The sequence below is a fragment of the Vidua chalybeata genome, chromosome 6 (genome assembly GCF_026979565.1).
Source record: "Vidua chalybeata isolate OUT-0048 chromosome 6, bVidCha1 merged haplotype, whole genome shotgun sequence".
Lineage (NCBI taxonomy): Eukaryota > Metazoa > Chordata > Aves > Passeriformes > Viduidae > Vidua > Vidua chalybeata.
Window position 1 is genome coordinate 36,135,080 of NC_071535.1, and position 20,332 is coordinate 36,155,411.

At 34.5% G+C, this 20,332-nt stretch overlaps 1 protein-coding gene across 5 annotated transcripts in view; it reads left to right on the top strand.

The window, feature by feature from the left end:
• The window catches only part of UBR1 (ubiquitin protein ligase E3 component n-recognin 1), a 58,125-nt gene that overhangs the window by 13,678 nt on the left and 24,115 nt on the right, over positions 1–20,332 (top strand). For 3 of the 5 annotated variants that reach the window (XR_008431385.1, XM_053945194.1, XM_053945192.1), the window contains exons 5-28: positions 846–976; positions 1,972–2,113; positions 2,639–2,701; positions 3,000–3,123; positions 4,590–4,697; positions 5,153–5,241; positions 6,064–6,162; positions 6,827–6,984; positions 7,629–7,728; positions 7,972–8,100; positions 8,311–8,491; positions 9,376–9,437; positions 9,653–9,763; positions 10,760–10,825; positions 10,935–11,036; positions 11,641–11,704; positions 12,104–12,228; positions 13,146–13,198; positions 14,210–14,312; positions 14,840–14,888; positions 16,408–16,562; positions 17,470–17,569; positions 19,267–19,376; positions 20,026–20,115. Coding sequence is in view for 4 of the 5 variants with exons in the window: in XM_053945194.1 (XP_053801169.1) it covers positions 846–976; positions 1,972–2,113; positions 2,639–2,701; positions 3,000–3,123; positions 4,590–4,697; positions 5,153–5,241; positions 6,064–6,162; positions 6,827–6,984; positions 7,629–7,728; positions 7,972–8,100; positions 8,311–8,491; positions 9,376–9,437; positions 9,653–9,763; positions 10,760–10,825; positions 10,935–11,036; positions 11,641–11,704; positions 12,104–12,228; positions 13,146–13,198; positions 14,210–14,312; positions 14,840–14,888; positions 16,408–16,562; positions 17,470–17,569; positions 19,267–19,376; positions 20,026–20,115 (2,514 nt within the window). In the remaining variant the exon portion in view is untranslated. The remainder of the gene's footprint in view (positions 1–845; positions 977–1,971; positions 2,114–2,638; positions 2,702–2,999; positions 3,124–4,589; positions 4,698–5,152; positions 5,242–6,063; positions 6,163–6,826; positions 6,985–7,628; positions 7,729–7,971; positions 8,101–8,310; positions 8,492–9,375; positions 9,438–9,652; positions 9,764–10,759; positions 10,826–10,934; positions 11,037–11,640; positions 11,705–12,103; positions 12,229–13,145; positions 13,199–14,209; positions 14,313–14,839; positions 14,889–16,407; positions 16,563–17,469; positions 17,570–19,266; positions 19,377–20,025; positions 20,116–20,332) is intronic. The other 2 variants (XM_053945193.1, XM_053945195.1) reach the window with 1 other exon arrangement.

Here is a 20,332-nt window from a genome sequence, read left to right on the forward strand (position 1 = left end):
AAAAAAAAATTTCTGTGCCTTGAAACTGACCTTTTATGCTAGAATATCTCATGGTTATTGTACCTCATAAAGGAGCATATTAACAAAAAATATGCCATCTTACAAGGAATTCTTAAAGAGTATGTGGGCAAATCAGCCGCTTCAGGTAAAATTTGGGTTTTTTCAGAGTCCTTCATTCTGAGATAATCAGGATGAAAAACCTCAGCATTTGTCATTGCAAGCAGACCCCCAAATCCCTGATGGTTTTGTAGCAAACATACTGTTATTTATAGTCTGGTCAAAAAGTCAAGTGGAAAAGGAATAAAAAGTACTGGCCTTACAGAAAAATGAGACAAAGTTTTCCTTCACTTTTTCATCCTTCTTTTTGAAGAAAGTTAATGGATTTCAGAGATAAAAATGGTTGAAGCTGCAATAAGGAGTAATTTATATACCAGCTGGAGCTTGTTACTTGATCTGCACTGCAAACTTTTGATATCTATGGGAATTCAGAAAGCTATTAAACAGCTATTTTGAATGCAAGTTTAAAAAAAAGTGAAGCTAACACATTTGATGAGGCCTTCATAGTCTAGGCCTAGATAAAACATGGATGTGTAAAGAAAAGTATATGAAACTGTTGGAATACTACTGAGAGCCCTTGGGATGAAATAACTGAAAAGAAGAAATTAGGTGAGGTTAATTTGCTTGAAAATTGTGAAAAAGATGATTTCCTGATTATAGTACAAGTGTGTATATGTAATTTATGCTATATGTATTGTAATTTCCTGTTATATTAATAAGGTACTCTACCAACCTCCTTTTAATTTTTTAGGTTATTTTCCATATTAATATTATCTCATGTTTTACAGAATTCTGAATGTCAGTTGAATGAAGAAATTATGGAGCATTCTAGGAGAGTGTTTCCCTCTGTGATAAAATACATTGTAGATATGCTTATCTGGGAGGAAGAGAAGGAACTGCCTGTGGAGCTCACCATTAGGTAGGGAGTATTTCCGACTTTCTTTTCAATTCATTAGCAACTTGGATTATAATGTTGCCTGAAATAGTCTCATATCATGCAGACATTAGTGCTGAAATCCCTGTAAACAGCACTGTGGCATATTTGATGTAGAATTATGTAGAGAAAAGCTTTTGATGCTTCACGGGAAAAGTAGTGTGTGACTGTCCTCCATCAGTCACTGAAGGGAAGTGCTCCTGAGCCAGCCTGATCTACAGTGAAATGGCAGGTCTTAGTGCCCAGGGGAGGAAATGTCAGGAGTGGAGAGACCCACCAGGTACCATTGACTGTCTTGGGAGACACTGATGGGGTGCTAAGGGGCAGGGGAGCAGAACTGAGCTGGCAGATTTTCAAGGATGCTTTTCACAGTGCTTGAGAGAAAGATGTGGACAAACCTTTTAGCAAGGTCTGTTGCAAGAGGACAAGGGCTAATGGTTTAAAACTCAAGGATGGTAGATTTAGAATAAATAGAAGAAGGAATTTTTTTGCAATGAGGGCAGTGAAACAGTGGAAACACCAACCAGAGGGTTGGTGGATGCACCATCCCTGGAAACATTCAAGGTCATGTTGGATGGGGCTCTGAGCAACCTGATCTAGTTGAAGATGTCCCTGCTCATTGCTGGAACTTTGAAGGTCCCATCCAACTCAAACCATTCCATAATTCTGTGAAAATGGAAAAAGGCTGTGTACCACATTAAAAAACAAATGGGTTCATAAAACATTAGAGAAAGGAAGTTATAAGGGAATATCAAATTACTTCAAAGTTTCTCTTTTGTACTTGAAACATAATTTCTATAGCTTTTTCTGGCATAGATTGGGGGGGGTGTCATTAGCATGAAGAATATGCTTGATTTACTTGAATACATTTCTTTTTGTTGTATTTGGCATTCTTCTCAAGCTATCAATTAAGCTGTATTCGGTAGGACACTTATTTACAATTTTACTTTTATTTGTATGTTATGTTATCTTTTTCCCAGCAGAGAGAAGGTAGACAGCTACTACTGTGTCCTTTTCAATGATGAACACCACTCTTATGATCATGTCATCTACAGCCTGCAAAGGGCACTGGGCTGTGAACTTGGTGAAGCCCAGTTGCATACGACTGCCATAGATAAAGAGGTTAGTGCCTTTGGGTGATTGGAGAGGGTCACCTAATCATTAAGAGTTACTCCTCCAGTTATAGAATCTTTGGTTCTGGTTGCTGGAGCTTGAGGAAAGAAAGGCACATGGCTGAGCAACTCTTAGTCAACGCTTATTTTTCTGATGTGGATAACTTGTTTAGGAAGCACATATCTCTGGTTATACTCTGCTATTTCATGTACTTTGTGCCAGGAGGAAAGTTAATATGGTTTGTATTGAAATTATTCTGCAGAAATCTTTCATCTGTTTTAATGTGTACATGAATTTTCCTTATTTAATAATAAGATAGCTGGACTTTACTTGGTCGTTGTGTTGTTAATTTGGTTAACATTTTTCCTACAGACAATTATGTTAATTTTTATTTGCTTCTTGGTGTTTAATAGCATGGTGAGTGATGTTTGGCCCTGTTTTTTATATTGTGTATTAAAAACATAGCAAGGATTAGACTTGTGATGTTTTAGGTTTGCTTTATATTGGTCTCATGCTCAATATTTTCTTAAACAGGGTCGTAGAGCTGTTAAGGCAGGACATTATGCCTCTTGTCAGGAAGCAAAAGAAGAAATTAAGGTAACTTCCTAAAGTAATTTTGTTAAAAAAACACCCCATACCAACCTAATTAGTATTAACCCTGAGCATTTATTTGACTGCCATACAGTCTTTAGCTTAGTACTTCCATGGTTTTATAACTTGCCTGTGAAGTTTTTGGAATTGAATTTACACCACCACATTTGAGACAGATATCTTCAGAAATAAATCATTAAACTGTTTTCTTTGTTTTGCTTGGGAGAGATGGTGGGTAATGAAAATAAGTAATGAAATAAATATTGTTTTATTTTATATGTACTAATATTTACCTGACTCCTAGAGGCATTCTGAAAATGTTTCTCAACGACCTCTTCACGTGGAGGTTCTGCACGCTGATGTTATGGCACACCAGAAGTTTGCCTTGCGCCTTGGTTCTTGGCTGAACAAACTCATGAGCTATTCAAGTAAGCATTACTGGGTTTTGTTACAATGATGCCATGCCAGTATTTGAATGAATTAAGCAGTGTTATATATGATATTCCCTTAATTAAAATACTTTGTTCTAATTAGAAAATTAATAGTGCAGTGGCATGGGTGATGATATCCCTTAGCAAGGTTATGAGAAGCAGTACTTTTCTGTTCCTTCTTGTTGAAATAAATGTGTTTGTTTCCCTGATGGAGCACTATCTCAAAGTTTTATTATTCTCACTTTTAGCATCACATACTCAGTGTATGATTCCTTTACTTAAAAGCTTCCCTCCTCAGTGCTGGTGGAAAGTCACAGAGCATCTCTGCTTACATCAATTTCTGCTTCAGATTTGATAGTTGTGATTCATTAGAAAGTGTCAATAAAACAAGCACATTAAAATCTTAATTTATAAAAATTTCCAGTAGTGGAAAGTCTATTTGAAGCTTTCAAGCATTGTGCTGGTGTTTGATGATGCTTATGGTTTTAAAGACTTCTGAATCAATGTACTTTTGATTTGTTACTGTTTTTTTCATACTTGTGTCTTGCCACACTAAAGCCATTATAAAATTTCTCCACACAGTACAAATTAAGCTCTACTCACTCCTTATCCTCCTTCTTGATAGGTAAATCTGGTGGTCTGCTTTAGCTCCTTTGTAAGCTTTAATAAAGTGAATTTCTTCCCAATTTTTCTGAATACTTACTTGAAATACATAGATCAGAACTGTACTTTTTTGTTATTCTTTACTGTGTTTTATAAGTTTTAGTGTTCTGTTCTTTTGTATTTATTTTGCCAACAGTATTTTCTTGCTGTTCTGAATTCCTCAGGCAGTTCTTTCAGTTGGTACAAATTTTTTGAGTATGGATTATTTCAAAGTTTCTAGTGAAAGTTTGATTTTTATCCAGGTAAGTTAACAGATATGTTGACTTGAAACTCTTATGTTTCAGGAGACTCTAAGTACAAAGATTGAGGTCAAATATTCCTGTCCTTCTGGATTATATACACAGAGGCTTTATGAGCCCAATGTTCTGTGCTCAGCTGGAGCCTTGATAGGTGCAAGAAAATACAAAAGTATTTCTGAAATTCTACAAAAGACTGACTTTCAAGGCCTGTGGCAGCGACCAGAAGAAACTTGCCTAGCCCTGAGCATTTCTGTGCTGGCATAGTAAAGGCTTCTTGTGGATCTGCTTTGCAAAGCTGTCTAAATTATTTTCATTTTAAAATACTCCTCTGCATCACAGGGTTTATTAAATTAGGTAGGCAAGGATAATAGGAAGAAATTAGTGAGGCAAAGGGTATGTGGAAGTATATTAATTGAGAAAAAAAGTTAAAAGTAATTCTTATTTAAGTGCCTTCTTTTTTTCTTCTTTTAAGTAATAGAATTAGGTAATTACAATTTTCTTGTGTCATATAATTTAATTATTGAAACATTCTTGTACAAATGAGTAGTTTCATCCCTACAGGTGACTTTCGCCAAGTCTTTTGTCAAATATGTCTCAAGGAAGAAGCTGGATCTGAAAAGCCCTGCTTTATAAGCAAGTTGATGCTATGGGATGCAAGGCTTCATAAAGGTTTGTTTATCCATATAAACTAAAGATTTGTCAAGTTAATTTTTCATGTGTGCAACTTATAGATAAATATAAGTGCTATGTGTGTAGAATTACAGTTCTTCATGTTTTTTTTTATTACAGTTTTTATACAGTCTTAATTTTTACAGGTGAGCTAATATATAATATATATTTGGGATATATATTTGCCACCTCAATTTGTCCTACTTCATGTATCTTGAAAAATCTTTTTACAGAATGCAACTTGACACTGAGTGACTTGATTACTTGATGTTTTAAATACGTACCAATAAACGTCAAAACCCAAAAATCATTAGTAACTTTGTTCTTATACTTCATAACCATTTAAAGGCTTTTAATGATTTCTAATTCTAGTTTAGTAATCGATTCAGTTTTTCCCCACAAAAAGCTGCATCTTAGTACAACAAAGTGACATGCATTGTATTGGCTCTTCGCAGGGGCGAGGAAGGTTCTTCATGAACTTATCTTCAGTAGTTTTTTCATGGAAATGGAATACAAAAAACTTTTTGCTGTTGAATTTGTGAAGGTAAGTGGTTTCATTTTTATGCTTTGAATTTGTACTAGCATTATGAAATTTCCCCCCCAAACTGAATAGTGTTTCAATATAAATAGTGAATTTTATACAAGCAGAACTCCAATAACTGGCTCTGCCTTTATTGGAGTACAGTTAATTAATTCCCATATCACTGGTTTGTTCCTTAGACTCATGTAGGTATATGCTTGTTTGAATACCATATTGTTATTCTTCTGTGTGTCTTTTGAAGTGCCAGATGAACTGCAACTGAAATTGGCCTTTCTTTTTGAAAATTTGATACAATAATTAAGAAATATACAAAATATAAGACAAAGTGCTTTTTGTTTTAGGGTGAGACTTTTTAATTCTGATAAACATGATTGATACTTTTTGATTTTCTCTGGACTGAAACAAAGCAAATAAAGACTTGGCATTACCCATTGTACATGTCTTTTACAGACAGTTGTTGAGCAACTATCCATGCAGTTCACTGTAGGAGGAAGACTTGTTTTTTAAGAAATTAATGTCTTTATTTTTTTTTCTTCATATATTTAATTTTTTTCAGATACTTAATATTTTTTCAGGGTAAGATTGGTTGTAGGAGAAAATAATTCTGGTTCCAATCCGACAAATCAGTTAAATTTGTGCTTATCTTCAGTATTAAGGCAGTGGGGGCCATATCGATGCTTTGGTGCATTGAGGTTATTGTGCTGTTTTTGTTGGAACTGCTTCTATTAGGTGGGAGAGACACACTGAGATGTAATTCTTGTGAATAAAAAAAGTAAACGTTTTTATTAACATTTGTTTCATGTCCCCAATACTCTCTTCTTCTAGTATTACAAGGCATTGCAAAAGGAATACATCAATGATGATCATGACAGAGTTCTCTCTGTGACAGCACTCTCAGTTCAGATGTTCACTGTACCTACCCTGGTATGTTCAGCCTGGCTCTGCTGGAGGTGTAAAATAAGTTTGAGAATGGCTTGCAGTGCCACCTTTGCAGATTGTTGTATTTGGCAGGGAGTCTTTATGCATTGCTGAGTTGAATATGAATGATTTTGAGATTTGTGAACGCCAATATGAAAGCAGGAGCTTGAGTTGATGGAAAAATTAATTACAGAACATAAGAGGGAATGCAAATAAGTGTAAGTTCCTGGCACATTGTATTCTGCATTAACTTTGTGTATTTATTTACTGCTCACATTTACCTGTCTGTGTGACTTTAAAAACAGGGCAAGGGGATAAAAAATGGTTAACTGTCTTCTTGTGGGGGTGAGATATGGGGAGGAAGTATATCTATAAATTTTAAAGGTTATATGTTTCTTGGCTGAAGTACTACTGTAAAAATTCTTTTCTACATGATCTTTCTAGAAAAAAATCAGCATATCCATTATATGGATGCTGTCAGAACAAACATACGAGGTTGTTAGCAGTTGTGTTCCTAAGCAGTAAATACTGTGAGAGTTTTTTTTATCTTGGGCTCCTTGCAAATGCAAAAAAGGTTTTTTAATCAGAAAGATTGAATTCAAAGGAAACATATTTTGATGAAGACATTTAACAAAAACAGGAAGAAAAAAATTTCACTTCGTTCTTGCAGGCCCGACATCTTATTGAAGAGCAAAATGTAATCACCACCATTACAGAGACACTCCTAGAAGTGCTTCCAGAGTACCTAGACAAAAATGACAAGTTCAACTTCCAAGGCTACAGCCAGGACAAACTGAACCGGGTGTATTCAGTAATATATGACCTCAGGTAAGTGTAAGGCTAAGACACTAGAGCGGCTTTAAAATATTGGTAGTATGAGGTGTTTCAGTTCAGAGTCTGATGATAAAACTGCTTTAAAATCAAACCCAAACCCCTCAAAAAACATGCATGATATCTTAATGTTTTATTTTTCAGTGGAAACTTAAATTTTTAAAATACCAAAATTACATTCTATAAATACATTTTTTGATTTTCAATTATCTAATTGCATATAATATTTACATTAATAAATAAAATGTATCTACTGTAAGACAGTATGGGAAATTGTCTCCCATTTGCTGTTGTTCTGGGAAAGCTGTATAATCATTATTTGCATAGGGTTTTCTAATTTTACTGGTACCAAATTGCTCTAATAAGCTGAGTAATGTTTATGACTCCATTTATTATAGCCCAAGTACCTTGGAATTAAAAAAAACCCTGTTAATTTCCAATGATGGAGTCACACCAAGGTATTAGTAGTTCTAGTATTGGAGGAAATTTTCTGAGTATTTAAAGATGGGGAGGGTGATGAAATTTGATTATGTAATTGATGGTATTAAAACAATTGAAAACAATTGTATTTCAAGAATTCTTGAAATACAAGCATAAGAGAAGTCTGAGCAAAGTATGATAATATTTTTTTTTGGGGACAGGTATATCTTAGTCAGCAAACCTCCAGTATGGACAGACCGTCTGAGGGAGCGTTTTTTAGAAGGATTTGTTTCTTTCCTAAGGATTCTAACTTGCATGCAGGTACAATACACTTAAATAGTTTCTCTCTAATATTCTGTTGTAAAGAGATTACAGCTCCTCTTTTTCCCCCTAATATTACAATGGATGTAAACATGCAATTACAGTGTTCAATTCTACAGTCCCTGTTTATACAAGTAATACTCATCAGATTTAGTTACATGTGTTTTACCTTTTGCCTGTGGAATTTTCTGTTGTGTTAAGCCTGTGATTTAGACAGAGTATTTTATGGGATTTCCATTTCAGGGAATGGAGGAGATAAAAAGACAGATTGGTCAGCACATTGAGGTGGACCCTGACTGGGAAGCAGCTATTGCCATTCAGATGCAGCTCAAGAACATTCTTTTAATGTTCCAGGAGTGGTGTGCCTGTGATGTAAGCATATAAATTTTCTGTGATTCTTGCATGCATGCCTTTCATGGATCTTCCTGACAGCTTTTGAAATAGCAGCTTTTACAAAAGCTCACAATTGTTCAATGTAGTTTCCCACAGAAACAGTTGGTCTGAAAGAATTAATCTGGGTGTCACAAAGAGAAAGGAAGGACTGTATGATTTTTTTTATGCTACATGTATTTTAAATCCCAGGAAGAGCTGCTGCTCAGGTCCTACAGAGAATGTCATAGAGCTGTGATGAGGTGCAGCACAAATGGCCGCTCTCGGGAGAAGACAGTATTTCACTTATGTGGCCATACCCTGGAGAGCAGACCTTACAGAGTGTCTGCAGATCCTGTCAGCATACATTTGCCATTGTCTAGGACTCTTGCTGGTAAGTGATGTGTTTTGATTGCTGTTTAAACCATGCTTGTCATCCATCTCTATTTCTTTCCTTCAGAAAACATTTGGATTAAGTGCTTCACAGATGAGGTGCTCTCTGATATTCTGACATTCTCATGGTCAGGAAGACGTGTTCCCCATATGTCCCACTAAGGGAAAGTTTTTCTTTAAACAACATTACCATGGAGGTTGGAGGATGTCTTTTACATTGATAGAGAGCAAAGTCAGTAAAGAAGGAAAAATTTTCCTTTTTTAATGAGGTCCTTAGTTTTCCCTGAAGTGTTTCTGGTTCTGTTTCTGTCTCCTTTATTTAAATGAATGTCCATGATTACTGTATCTGGATTTAGTTTACAGCCTTATGTATCTTAGCATGGTTAAAATGCTCCTCCTGAAAGACATATTCTGCACAATGCCAGGACAGGCTTCCAGCCAGAATACAATTACTATTTTCTATAGAATAAAATTAAATCATATGCTATTATTAAGCTGTAGATTTTTTATCACATCATTTGATACCAAGATACCATCTGTTAAGCCTTGTAGTTTTGAAATTCATTGACTACTGATGTATGATTTAAATGTGAAATAAAAAAATTATTTATTATCTAGCATCTTAATTTGGATGGTGTTTATTCATTCATTTAGTGTAAATTTATTCATAAAATAATGGATTGTAAGACTAGTAAGAACTGTTGTGATAATGTAATAGATCATCTCTTAAAAAAAGGAAAGTATGAAGTCTTTCCTAAACAAACTTGGGCTTTTTTTTTCTGTAATTCTCTGAACTGTAGATAATTTAGGCTAACATTTAGAAGAAGTTGGAGAACCTTCACTGATTTAGATTTATCTTCTGATTTTTCTTCCTTGGTTTTGTAGGTCTTCATGTACGATTAAGCAAGACTGGAGCCATCTCAAGATTGCATGAGTTTGTTTCTCCTGTAAGATACTTTTTTTTTTCCCCAAATGTTTTTGTGATTTATACTCTGGAAAGAAAAAAGCCTCAAGCTATATCCTCTAACCTTCCTGGCACACATACAAGTTATTTTTCAGCTGTCAATATATCTTTGTTCATTAGGACTTACACTTCTAAAATCACTGGCAGATTTATTCTGAGGTGGTTTTTTTTGTTTGTTTTTCCTTTTTTAAATTCTAGGAAGAATTTCAAGTGGAGCTGCTAGTAGAATATCCTTTGCGATGTCTTGTCCTGGTTGCGCAGGTTGCTGCAGAGATGTGGAGAAGGAATGGGCTTTCCCTGATAAGCCAGGTACTCCCTGCAGTGTTCACTGCTGAGCTGATCCTGTTAGTGTTTGCAAGGGTTGCTCAATAATGCTGCCAGGGGTCCATCCAGTGCAGAGAAGGGTCATGGGGTCACTCCTACAGTAAATAGAAAAGTTTCTAGGTGGAAATTTAGGTTACATGGTTTTATTTCGATCTTCAGCAATGGCTTATCTCCCTGTCTTAGATGAGTATTTTCATCTCCGTTATTACTCTTTTTCCTACTCTGTGAAATAGTATCCATGTTGCTGATGTCTATTTGTAAGCTAATTTCAGATCTCATAATCACTGCAAAAGTACTTGTTAGTACTCTTGCTTATAGCATAAAATGTTAGTTCCTCATGGTGTAAGGAAATTATTATATACAGAAGTGAAACTATTTTAGTCTCAGACTAAGCTTTTGAGAACCCTATAGCTTGACATACAAACATTTTCTAATTCTTGTGACTTCTGTTGCAAGAGTAAAGGTAAAGGGAAGGGTCTACCCTTGCATTTACCTCCTTTGGCTTCACTTTGGGGTGGTTTAGGTTTTGTAGTTTGATTGTTTTGTTTTGGGTGGGGTGTGGTTTTTTTTTTTTTTTTTTGGTTTGGTTTGGTTTGGTTTTTTTTGTTTCCTTTGATGGCAGAAATTCTCTGCTAACCTTGCACAGGACCCTTTGATGAAATCAAAGTAAAACTTGGTAAACCCTTGCAGAATTATCTTTCTGTGAACCGGGGTAGGAGGAGGAGATATTTTGACTTAATTCAGTAGCAGCCATAGGAGTTACGTCCTCTTGGAAGGGGGTGTGAAGTATGGAATAGACTTTTTCTGGATAGGTGAAAAAACATTTTTCACTTCCATTAAAGTACATATTTATTTTGAAAGAAATACGGACTTTCCTTTACCGATAAAGGTATGGTGCAGTTTGAAAAGCCTCTGAGTTTAACTGATGTACATTTGGTAGTACATTACTTTATATCTCTGTTTTCTTTTCCTATTTCTTAGGTATTCTATTATCAAGATGTTAAATGCAGAGAAGAGATGTATGATAAAGACATCATCATGCTCCAGGTATAATGTTCTGAGTCACTGCATAGTTGCAATTTTTTAAAAATTCAGTTTAATTTGCATGATTTTGAAATAGCAAGTAATGTTCATATTAATTTGGGTTTTTTGATAGATAGGTGCATCTCTTATGGATCCAAATCAGTTTCTCCTGCTGATACTGCAGAGATATGAGCTTGCTGATGCTTTCAAAAAGATCAAACCCACCAAAGATCAGGTAAGTAGCAAATTTTTCTGCTGGTTAATTTGTCTGCTTTGAGTATATGAAACATCAACAAGAAAAACTAGCTACTGTTGATAACTGCATTTTTAAGACCACACTAGAAGTCAGTAAACACAGGAGCTTTATGGTTAGGTAAATATTTTGTATTTGGAATTTGTAGAGGCTTCCTCAAAATTAGTAAGCATGTTTTGCCTCTTTTGGACCTTTCTTTTATAGGGCATCTACCAAAATCCATGTAAATGACTTTACTATAGTGTTTCTATGTCTCTTAAGCCATGTTACGTGCTTTTATTTTGGTTGGAAGTTTCTTGGGTTGTTATGCTACTTCTTGTGGCCTGAACTTTGATATAACCCTTCATCTGGGATACTTTTTTTAGCTGTTTCATTTCTTGCATGTGGGTCTTGCACTTCAGTTGCTGTATATCTCCTTTACCAGAGCAGGCACTTTTCCCAGCTTTTTAGAATGAAAATTTCGTCCTAGAGTACAATGCTTCAGCAATGTAGTAGATATGAAGGCTGAGCTCAGTGTCATTTGGTGGATGAAATTTTCTGCACTTTTGTTTTTGTTTTTTTAACCTGATTCCTCTCATTCTTGCAGGATTTGATTAAGCAATATAATGTTTTAATAGAAGAGATGCTGCAGATTCTCATCTATGTTGTGGGTAAGTTTCATTTCTCTCTGTTGTTGTACTAATGGAATATTACTTTGACAGAGCAGGCTTGATGGTTGTCTTAAGCATAACAGTATAGAGAGGACACTGAAGAGTGCCTCTTGTAAATAGATAATTCAGTAACACAAGTATTTGTGAGCTGGAAACAATAAGAGTTGGACAGTGAAAAAAACTGTTAGGTAACTTCATAATTGACATGTCCATCTTGACCCATTTTGCTAGGAAGCTAGGCTAAGAATAATTTTTACTCAGATACTTGGGACAGGCTTCTGACAAACACAAACTTATGCAATGAAACATCCCAGCAATACCATTATCATAGTGCAAAATTCAATTTCACTTTCTGCCTGTCATATCTGCCATTCTTCTCGTTTTGGTTCATTCTGACAGGAGAAAGATATGTGCCTGGAATCAGTAATGTGACAAAAGAAGATGTAATAATGAGAGAAATCATCCATCTGTTATGTATTGAACCAATGGCTCACAGTGCAATTACCAAGTCCTTGCCTGAAAACGTGAGTCCTGATTTATTTACTTTTTTCTTTTATTTACTATTTCTTGTTTCATGTCTTTCTTCTTTAGCTTTCTTAGCTTTATATGGAAGCATTTCTAATATAAAGCTTAAATGTTGGTTTGAGAATTACAAAATGGCATGACACACCTTACTGATGTAAAGGTGAATGTCACAGATTCAAGTATGGGCTGATATGAAAAGACTTGTATGGGAATTATGCTTTTTGATTAAGAGGTGAATTTTTTTAGAATATTCAGCTGTAGTTCTCCTAGGTTCAAAAAGAAAAGTTGTGAAACTTTCTGGTTTGGCCCTGTAGGATGATGGAGCTTGATTCCATTCTGGCCTGTGTACCACTGATAAATTTAATCCTGTAATTTTGATGACTTAAACCTGTGCACATCCATTTGAAGTCAAGTGTTGTACACGTCTATTTGAAAAAAAATACTTCCTTGCCATTCCATTACAGTTGTTGAAGATTGAAGCAAAGGTGAGGGATGTGGATTAGATTTTATAGTCTCTGCAAGTGTTCAGGGCCAGCAATCAATGCAAAAACCCTTAAATTTTTGTTGTAAATGAAATAGCCTTAAATATTATCATAGTATCCGTATTCACTGTTTAAAATATCAAAGCCTCTTTTTTCCCCTTCGTTAAGGTTGGGTAAGCACTGACCTGTTTCTAGAGATCAGCTCTGTTATTAATGAAATTCTATATTATTAAGTGAAAGTATTATGTATCTTTGATACTTCCTTGGAATTTGCCAATTATGAATATCTACTTTTTGATAAACAGTGGGCAAAAGATAATAGTTAATGAATTAGGGAATAATCTAAATTTATTTGTCTATTTTTGTTACACATAGTGTAATACTGAAGATATTTGAATCATTATGTGTTTATCCCAAACTAATTTTTTTACCAGGAGAACAATGAAACTGGCTTGGAGAATGTAATTGATAAAGTGGCTACATTCAAGTAAGTTCTTAATATTGTTTTATAAATAGCTTGAATGTGAAATAAAATTTTAGATGTGTTTGGGTTAAACAATATGAACAACAGTCTCTGTTTAGCTAATATTTTGCTATCTTGAAATAAATATATTTGCAAATATGCTTAGGAAAGAACAGTGTGCAGAATATCCTACGCTACAGCTGTTTCTTTCCCTTTGTCACCCTCCTTCCTCAAATTCAGTTTGAGGAGTCTCGGGAGTTCTGTAATCTCAAGTCCTAGTGGGAGAATCTTCAGTAGTTCATTTTTTTTCTAAGATGGTTAGGAAAGTTAAGAAGTCAACATACCTTTAACAATCACTGTCTAGTAACTGTTGTAAGTGATACTTCGTTGCTAATTTTCTGGAACTTCCCCTTAATTCTGGAAATTAATGATATATAAAAATATATAAGCATATATATATAAATATATATATGGGTGTATGCAAATATAGAACAATAGATTGTAGTTGAAAAAAACCAGTTCAAATGTCTGCTATTTTTGTGAGAAAAATGTCTTATTTTAGTATACCTTATTTTAAATTTCATGTGGCTTGGTTGTTCATGTTTAATTAAGAGCAACTGTAGGTGTACCTAGGAATCTTACTTTGGGAATTATATGAACAATTCAAAAAATTTCACTGGCTGGAAAGCAGCAAGTATTACTTGTTTTATACTTTGGTTAAAGAAAGGATTGAATTTTATGCAGAAACATCCAATATCTGAAATTCTAAGCCATACAGTTAAAAAGAATTTTCAGAGGCTGTATGGTGTGCTGTAGATGGTATAAATTAAAAATATTTTTCTGCTGGATTTACTCATGTAAATCCTGTATTGAAAATTTAAGACTCATAACTGTACTCACTCTGTGCTTTTAATAAGTTAGTGAGTAACCATTACAATTCCTGCTCTTTTAGGAAACAAATTGTGTTTGTTTGCATTCAAAGATGTGCTGAATGTATATTATTAATCTGTATATCATGAAATATTTCTCTGTAAGGAAACCGGGTGTCTCTGGTCATGGAGTTTATGAACTGAAAGATGAATGTTTGAAAGAATTCAATATGTTCTTTTATCACTACACTAAGACCCAGCACAGCAAGGTAAGCAAATGTAAGATTCACTCTCAAAGGTTAAAAAAACCCCATACTTACCAATGTTTAAAGAATTTTGCTGAATTAATGCAATCTAAAGAAAGTGGTTCAATAGAGTGTCTGCAGCTACCTTCAAAACTAAACATTCCATGAAGTTAAAATTTTCAATACAAATTCACATGGTATGGTTTGCATTAGTGTTTCTTTTTTGGCAACTTGTGTATGTACTCTGTTAACTCTTTATGCTGAGAACAAAATGTGATAAGAATTGTCTTTGCACTGGGAAACCCTGAACTTCGCTTTTGTAACTCTTACTGAGGAAGCAAATATGTCCAATTATTTATCTTTGCTACAAATTTAAATGCAAAATGTAATGTTGTTAAATATGTTTTAGACAAAATTCTAGTTCACAACCAGGCATTTATTATGTCTCTCACCATATTTCTAGTGTAGGGTTTCTCATAATTTCATTAATCTCATTATAATCTCATTACTTCTGTAGAGGTGCTGATACAACAATACTCCTTTTTCTGTAGGCTGAGCATACACAAAAGAAAAGAAGAAAACAAGAAAACAGGGATGAAGGTAAAATTCTAAAATTGATGATTCAACAAATGTCCTAATTTGGTAGTATATGTAGTTGTGTACATATATATTAAGTTTTGAGAGATGTCTTGTGACTTCATAATGGATAGGTGAGTTCATATTAAATTTTTTGTGATTTGTAGTAATTGTCATTAATTAGCACCTGGTATTTCTTTTGTCTTTTTTCTTTATCACAGACAGGAATTCTGGAATTTTTAGTTTAATTTACGTTTAGGGAAATAAACATGGTGCAGTAGCTATTGACAAACCCATGAACTCAGATTTTATGGTGGAGTGAATAGGCAAAAGTTGTAGTGGTTTTTGTGAGCAGTTTCTTTAGCACACTATTGAGACATAATAGTGGCATGTAGAGAAGGTTGCCACAGGAATGTATGCTCATATCCATTCTGTAATACAAAAATAAGACTTAAGTTTTAGCACGAATTTTTTATGAGCTATGAATACATAAAACAATGAACCCCCGTGTTTCTGTTGTAACACAAATGTTATTTCCCTTTTGAGTTTACTTTTACCCGTTCAAGTCACAAGCATTTAATTGAGTTGATTTGAGGAAGACTTGGTAAACTGAACAAATAAGTACAATGAACAATTTAATAAACTCAGCTTTGCCCCTTCCTCTTTCACTCTGGCAGCTTAAAATGTTATCAAGGGAATTATTTTGTGGAAATTAAAAAAAATCTGGTTATTTAGATGTAATTGTCAGAGACTCATATAATTGGACAGTAGAGTTCCAAAATACAAAGATATCTGTTGACACTGATTTGTGTTCCCCTGAGGCTACATTTAGTGTTGTGGGTACTTCCTGCGTAGCTGTGTTGTCTTTGTCAGTAACTTCATTCGGCCTAAATTGTCTAAAGAATGGTGGTTTCAGAAGCACTGCATTCACAGAGGTCCTCTGAAGTGAGGCAATCTGAAAATGGGCATCCAGGTACCTAAAGAAGACTGAAGTCAGTGGTTCCTGGTAGGGAAAGGCTGTGGTGTTAAATGAGGTGCTGTTAGTAGATGCCGAGATTCCTCATCAGAGTTCCAGTATTAACTCAACAAATGTACATAACCAGAAACGACTGGAATGCCAGTAGCAGAAAAAATTTAGAGCTCCACACATGTGACACTGTAGTGTGGGACACCACAGTCTGGAGCTCCGCTCCTCCGTTTTGTTTAACTACTTGCAAACCTTTTATCTGATGCAGAGCAGAAACTGTATATTTAATAGTGAGACAAAAAGAAGGCAGTTCAGAGTGTTAAAAATTTGCATTTACAGATGTAACTAATACTTGTACTTGATTGTTTAACTTAGCTTGCATGTATTTTATATAAGAACTTACTAAAAGTACTTAGTTTTGCCAGTGATGAACGTTGACTTAGGCACACAATTGTTTGAGCATCGTTTTACTCATTTAAAGGTCCAGTTCTTCTTTAACTGAAATTAATATGTTTCTGCTCTCTACCTCTGGGTGGGATGTCAGTTCACTGATTTGTTTGCACATCTGTTTCCTAGCATTGCCACCACCTCCTCCTCCAGACTTCAGTCCTGCATTCAGCAACGTGGTGAGGATTCTGAACTGTGATGTTATGATGCACATCCTGCGCACCCTTCTGCAGAGGGCAGTGGAACTGGAAACCCATTTGTGGACTGAGGCAATGATCCAAATGGTATGGTTAGACTTGGGCATCTTCTGATGGTCATTCCTGTGCTGACTGCTTATGATAAGACCAAAATATGTAAACATTAACTTGGAATGATTTTGTCCCCAAACCTGTTTTTATAAATCTTACTAGCAAAGAAAAGATTTTTATTATTAATTATTTATCTCTGCTGTAAAATAGAAACATGATACATAACAGTATTAAAGTTTTCTATTTTACTTTCCTCCCTGTGTTGCCTCGTTACTGAAGCTGTTTCAATATGTAATTCTCCCGCCTCATATTTTTCTTGAAACTTCACAATTGAGTAACCATTTGATAATTGTAATTCCTTAATTTTTTGAGCTGCAGAGTCTCCAAATACATAAATGTCTTTGGGGCCTCAGTCATGAAATAATATAATTTTTGTAAGTATTTAAACATTTAATTTTACTGCAGTGGCTTGAGTCTTTTAGAACATTATTGAAATGCTCTTTGGAGGCATTTTTTTGTTTGTTTGTTTTGGTAGGGTTGTCATTTTAATATTTATAGAATTAGGACCTGAAATTATAGACTGTTTGAATGAATTGGTTTTGTTAGAGTGTATAGATTGTTTAATTGCCTTGCCAATCCTGCTAATCTATGGAGTATGGAATTAGCCAAGTATAGATTTTGTTTCAACAGAAGGAGAAGATTTCACATATTACTAATATAAAAGCACGTACAAGCTGATGAATTTTAGTGCAACTAATAAGCAGTAAATTTACATTGTGCTTTTTTTTATTTCACCTTCCATGTATGATCTCTGTATTTTCATGTGTTTTTCATTAATATAATTGTCATATAATACAGAACTGCATTAAACATCCTAATTTTACATGCCAGTTTTCTATATCTTAAACATTGAATGAGACTTACTATTTTTCTCTTTTTTCAGGTGCTTCATCTCCTTTCTTTAGGGTTACTAGAAGAGAAGCAGCAGTTACAGAAGTCTCCGGAAGAAGAAGTAACCTTTGATTTTTATCACAAAGCAACACGTATGTTTCATTTTCTTTAAAGCACAGAGTAAACTAGACTAAATTGATTTTGTAAGGAGTCAAATAAACTAGAAGAAATTCAGCGATTTAGTCAGGAAGGTTTTATTTTATGCTGGATAATTAAAACCTGGTAATTAATTTTTTTTTAATAATTAAGAAACCAGGTTTGGACTAGCTTCCTCTGTTCCCAGCTGCCAGGCAGGTTGAAGAGGATATGTGCTTCTCTTCCTGGGAAAGAAATGAAAAGTAGTTCTAGTGTTACATAACTGAAAATGGTTTTTCCTTCACAAGAAGAACATTGAAATGGAAACTAAGAACTCTTTGAAAAATGGCACTGGATTTAAGTGAACTGTGTCCCTCTTTGGTTCTCTTGAGCTGTACAATTACTGATTTACTTGCAAGTCAGTCTTTTACTATGGTAATGCAGATAGAAACAGAACTTAGTGGCTGTGGAATGTATCCTTTTCTTTTACAAGAAAGCTCTATTGAGCATTTCTGAATATTATATTCAAGACTACTGGGTGGGAGTTGAAATCTGCATTTTCTAAATAATTTTCCATCTTCTCTAGAGTTTCTGCTTCACTGTGTAAAAATAAATTTAAAAATTCCATTGTCAAACGAAACATAACTGTCACTTGTGAGATGCAGCAGAGATAAGAATTGTGAAGTAGAATCAAAGAATTGTTTGTATTGGAAAAGACCTCTCTTAAGATCATTAAGTCCAAATGTTAAGTCAGCACTGCCAAGTGCACCACTAAACCATGTTCCTAAACATCATATCTATGTATCTTTCAAATACCTTCTACGAGAATGAATATGTAAAACTACTGAAATCCCTTTATTTAGTTTTTAAAAAATGTTGTGTTTGAAAAGCACTCCGAATGCACTTTCTTTTTAAATTTTTACTTATTGTTGAGAAGTATCATCACACTGAAAGTGTTTCCATTTAAGAAGCTTCATGTCAACTACAGGAATACAATAAAACTAATAATTATAAATGAGATGCTAGAGAATGCTTTGCTAGCTTTAGTTTTGCAGTACGAGAAAAATCAAAGCCCCATTTACATGAAAGGGATGCAAAAATAATCAGTATTTTTGTAACAAAGCTCTTACCAAGACACAATTCATTAAAAGACAGTTCTTTTTGCAATATATTTCTCTCTACTAAAAATGTAAAATTGATTCTGTATGGTAAGTGCTGTAAAAGAAATATAATTGAAGAGAATGGTCTCCATTTTAAAGCATTCTTGTGTTAGAGAAGAGCCTAGAATATTGTGGACTCTCACTAAGTTGTGAGGAAGGAGATAATTACTGTACTTACAATAGCTTTTGTGATTAGAAGTAAACATGTACACACTAAGCTGTTAGCAATCATAGGTAAGCTCTAAGGAGCTTTACTGCTTCCCTCTGAAGTGAAAAGGGATTCTTTTTTAAGGAGACATTAAGCAAAGATTTTCTAAAGCAGAAATGATTGATCTGCAATGGGATAAATTATACTTACATACTTACAAATTATATATGTATAACTGAAATAAACAGATGAAACTATACCAGAAATGTAACTACAGTTTGTGTTCATGTATGTGTATTACATAATTAGCAATATTTTAAGGCATGTCCATGGTTGTAAGTACATTAAAATGTTAGAGGTTTTTTTTTTTCCCTGAAGGCCCTTTTCTATTTTTCACTTTGCAAAGGAATGGGAAGCTCAGCCTTGAATGCTGTGAATGTGTTAATGCTTCTGGAGAAATTGAAGAGAGTTCCCCAGCTAGAGGCACAGAAGGACACAGTCAGTTGGATACTGCAGGTACACAAAGGAGGGATAAGTATGATCTGATTTCAGTAGTGTAGAAAGCTGATATGAAAGATGTTATGATTCCTGCATACAATTCCTGCATATAATCCATTCACAGCTGCAGTGATTTCTTGAGAAGGTTAATCTGTTGCAGCATTCTACTTGCTACTTGTACTTGGAAGTATTGGATCAATTTTTGCATGGGTAGCTCGTTCCAGTCATGATGTTTTCACACATATTCCTCATATATCTGTTGCAAAGTAACAGCAAATAATGACTAAAGCAGTGTTCTGGGAGTGCACATAGTCTTGGTATTTCTGTTATTTAGGAGTTTTGAGTGGTTTAATCCATTTGAAAATCTGAAAATAATGTGAAATGAAATACCAAGAGTTTTAATCTTGTCTATCATAGAATGGATCGATTTGGAAGGGACCTTAAAAATGATGCAGCTCAAAGCCCCTGCCATGGGTAGGGACACCTTCCAACAGACCAGATTGCCTACAGCCTTATCCAACGTGGACTTGAACACTTCCAGCATCCACAAATTCTCTGGGCAGCCTGTTGCAGTGCTTACATATTGTAACATTGGAAATGTATTAATCTATATTGTTATAAGAGCCAAGTTATGTTTTATTTTTAACATCTAAGTCTCTGGTTTTAGATGTTTGACATGGTGAAGAGATTGAGAGAAAAGTCTAGTTTGGCAACAGTAGGAGCTACATCAGGCTCAGAAGCTGCAAAAGGTGATGAGGTAATGATAAAAATAAAGCTTCAGTAGGAGCCTTGTATTTAATGTTTTGAATAGCTAGTTTCAGTAACGTGTCTAAATTTATTGTTGCTTAAAATTATGATTTTTCAAAACTGATTTCTGGTATGTTATCTACAACTAGGATTTAGTTTCCAGGAATAATATTTTTAGTAAGTGAAATTTGTACTAAACATGTTTCATGGAATTATTAGCAGTTATT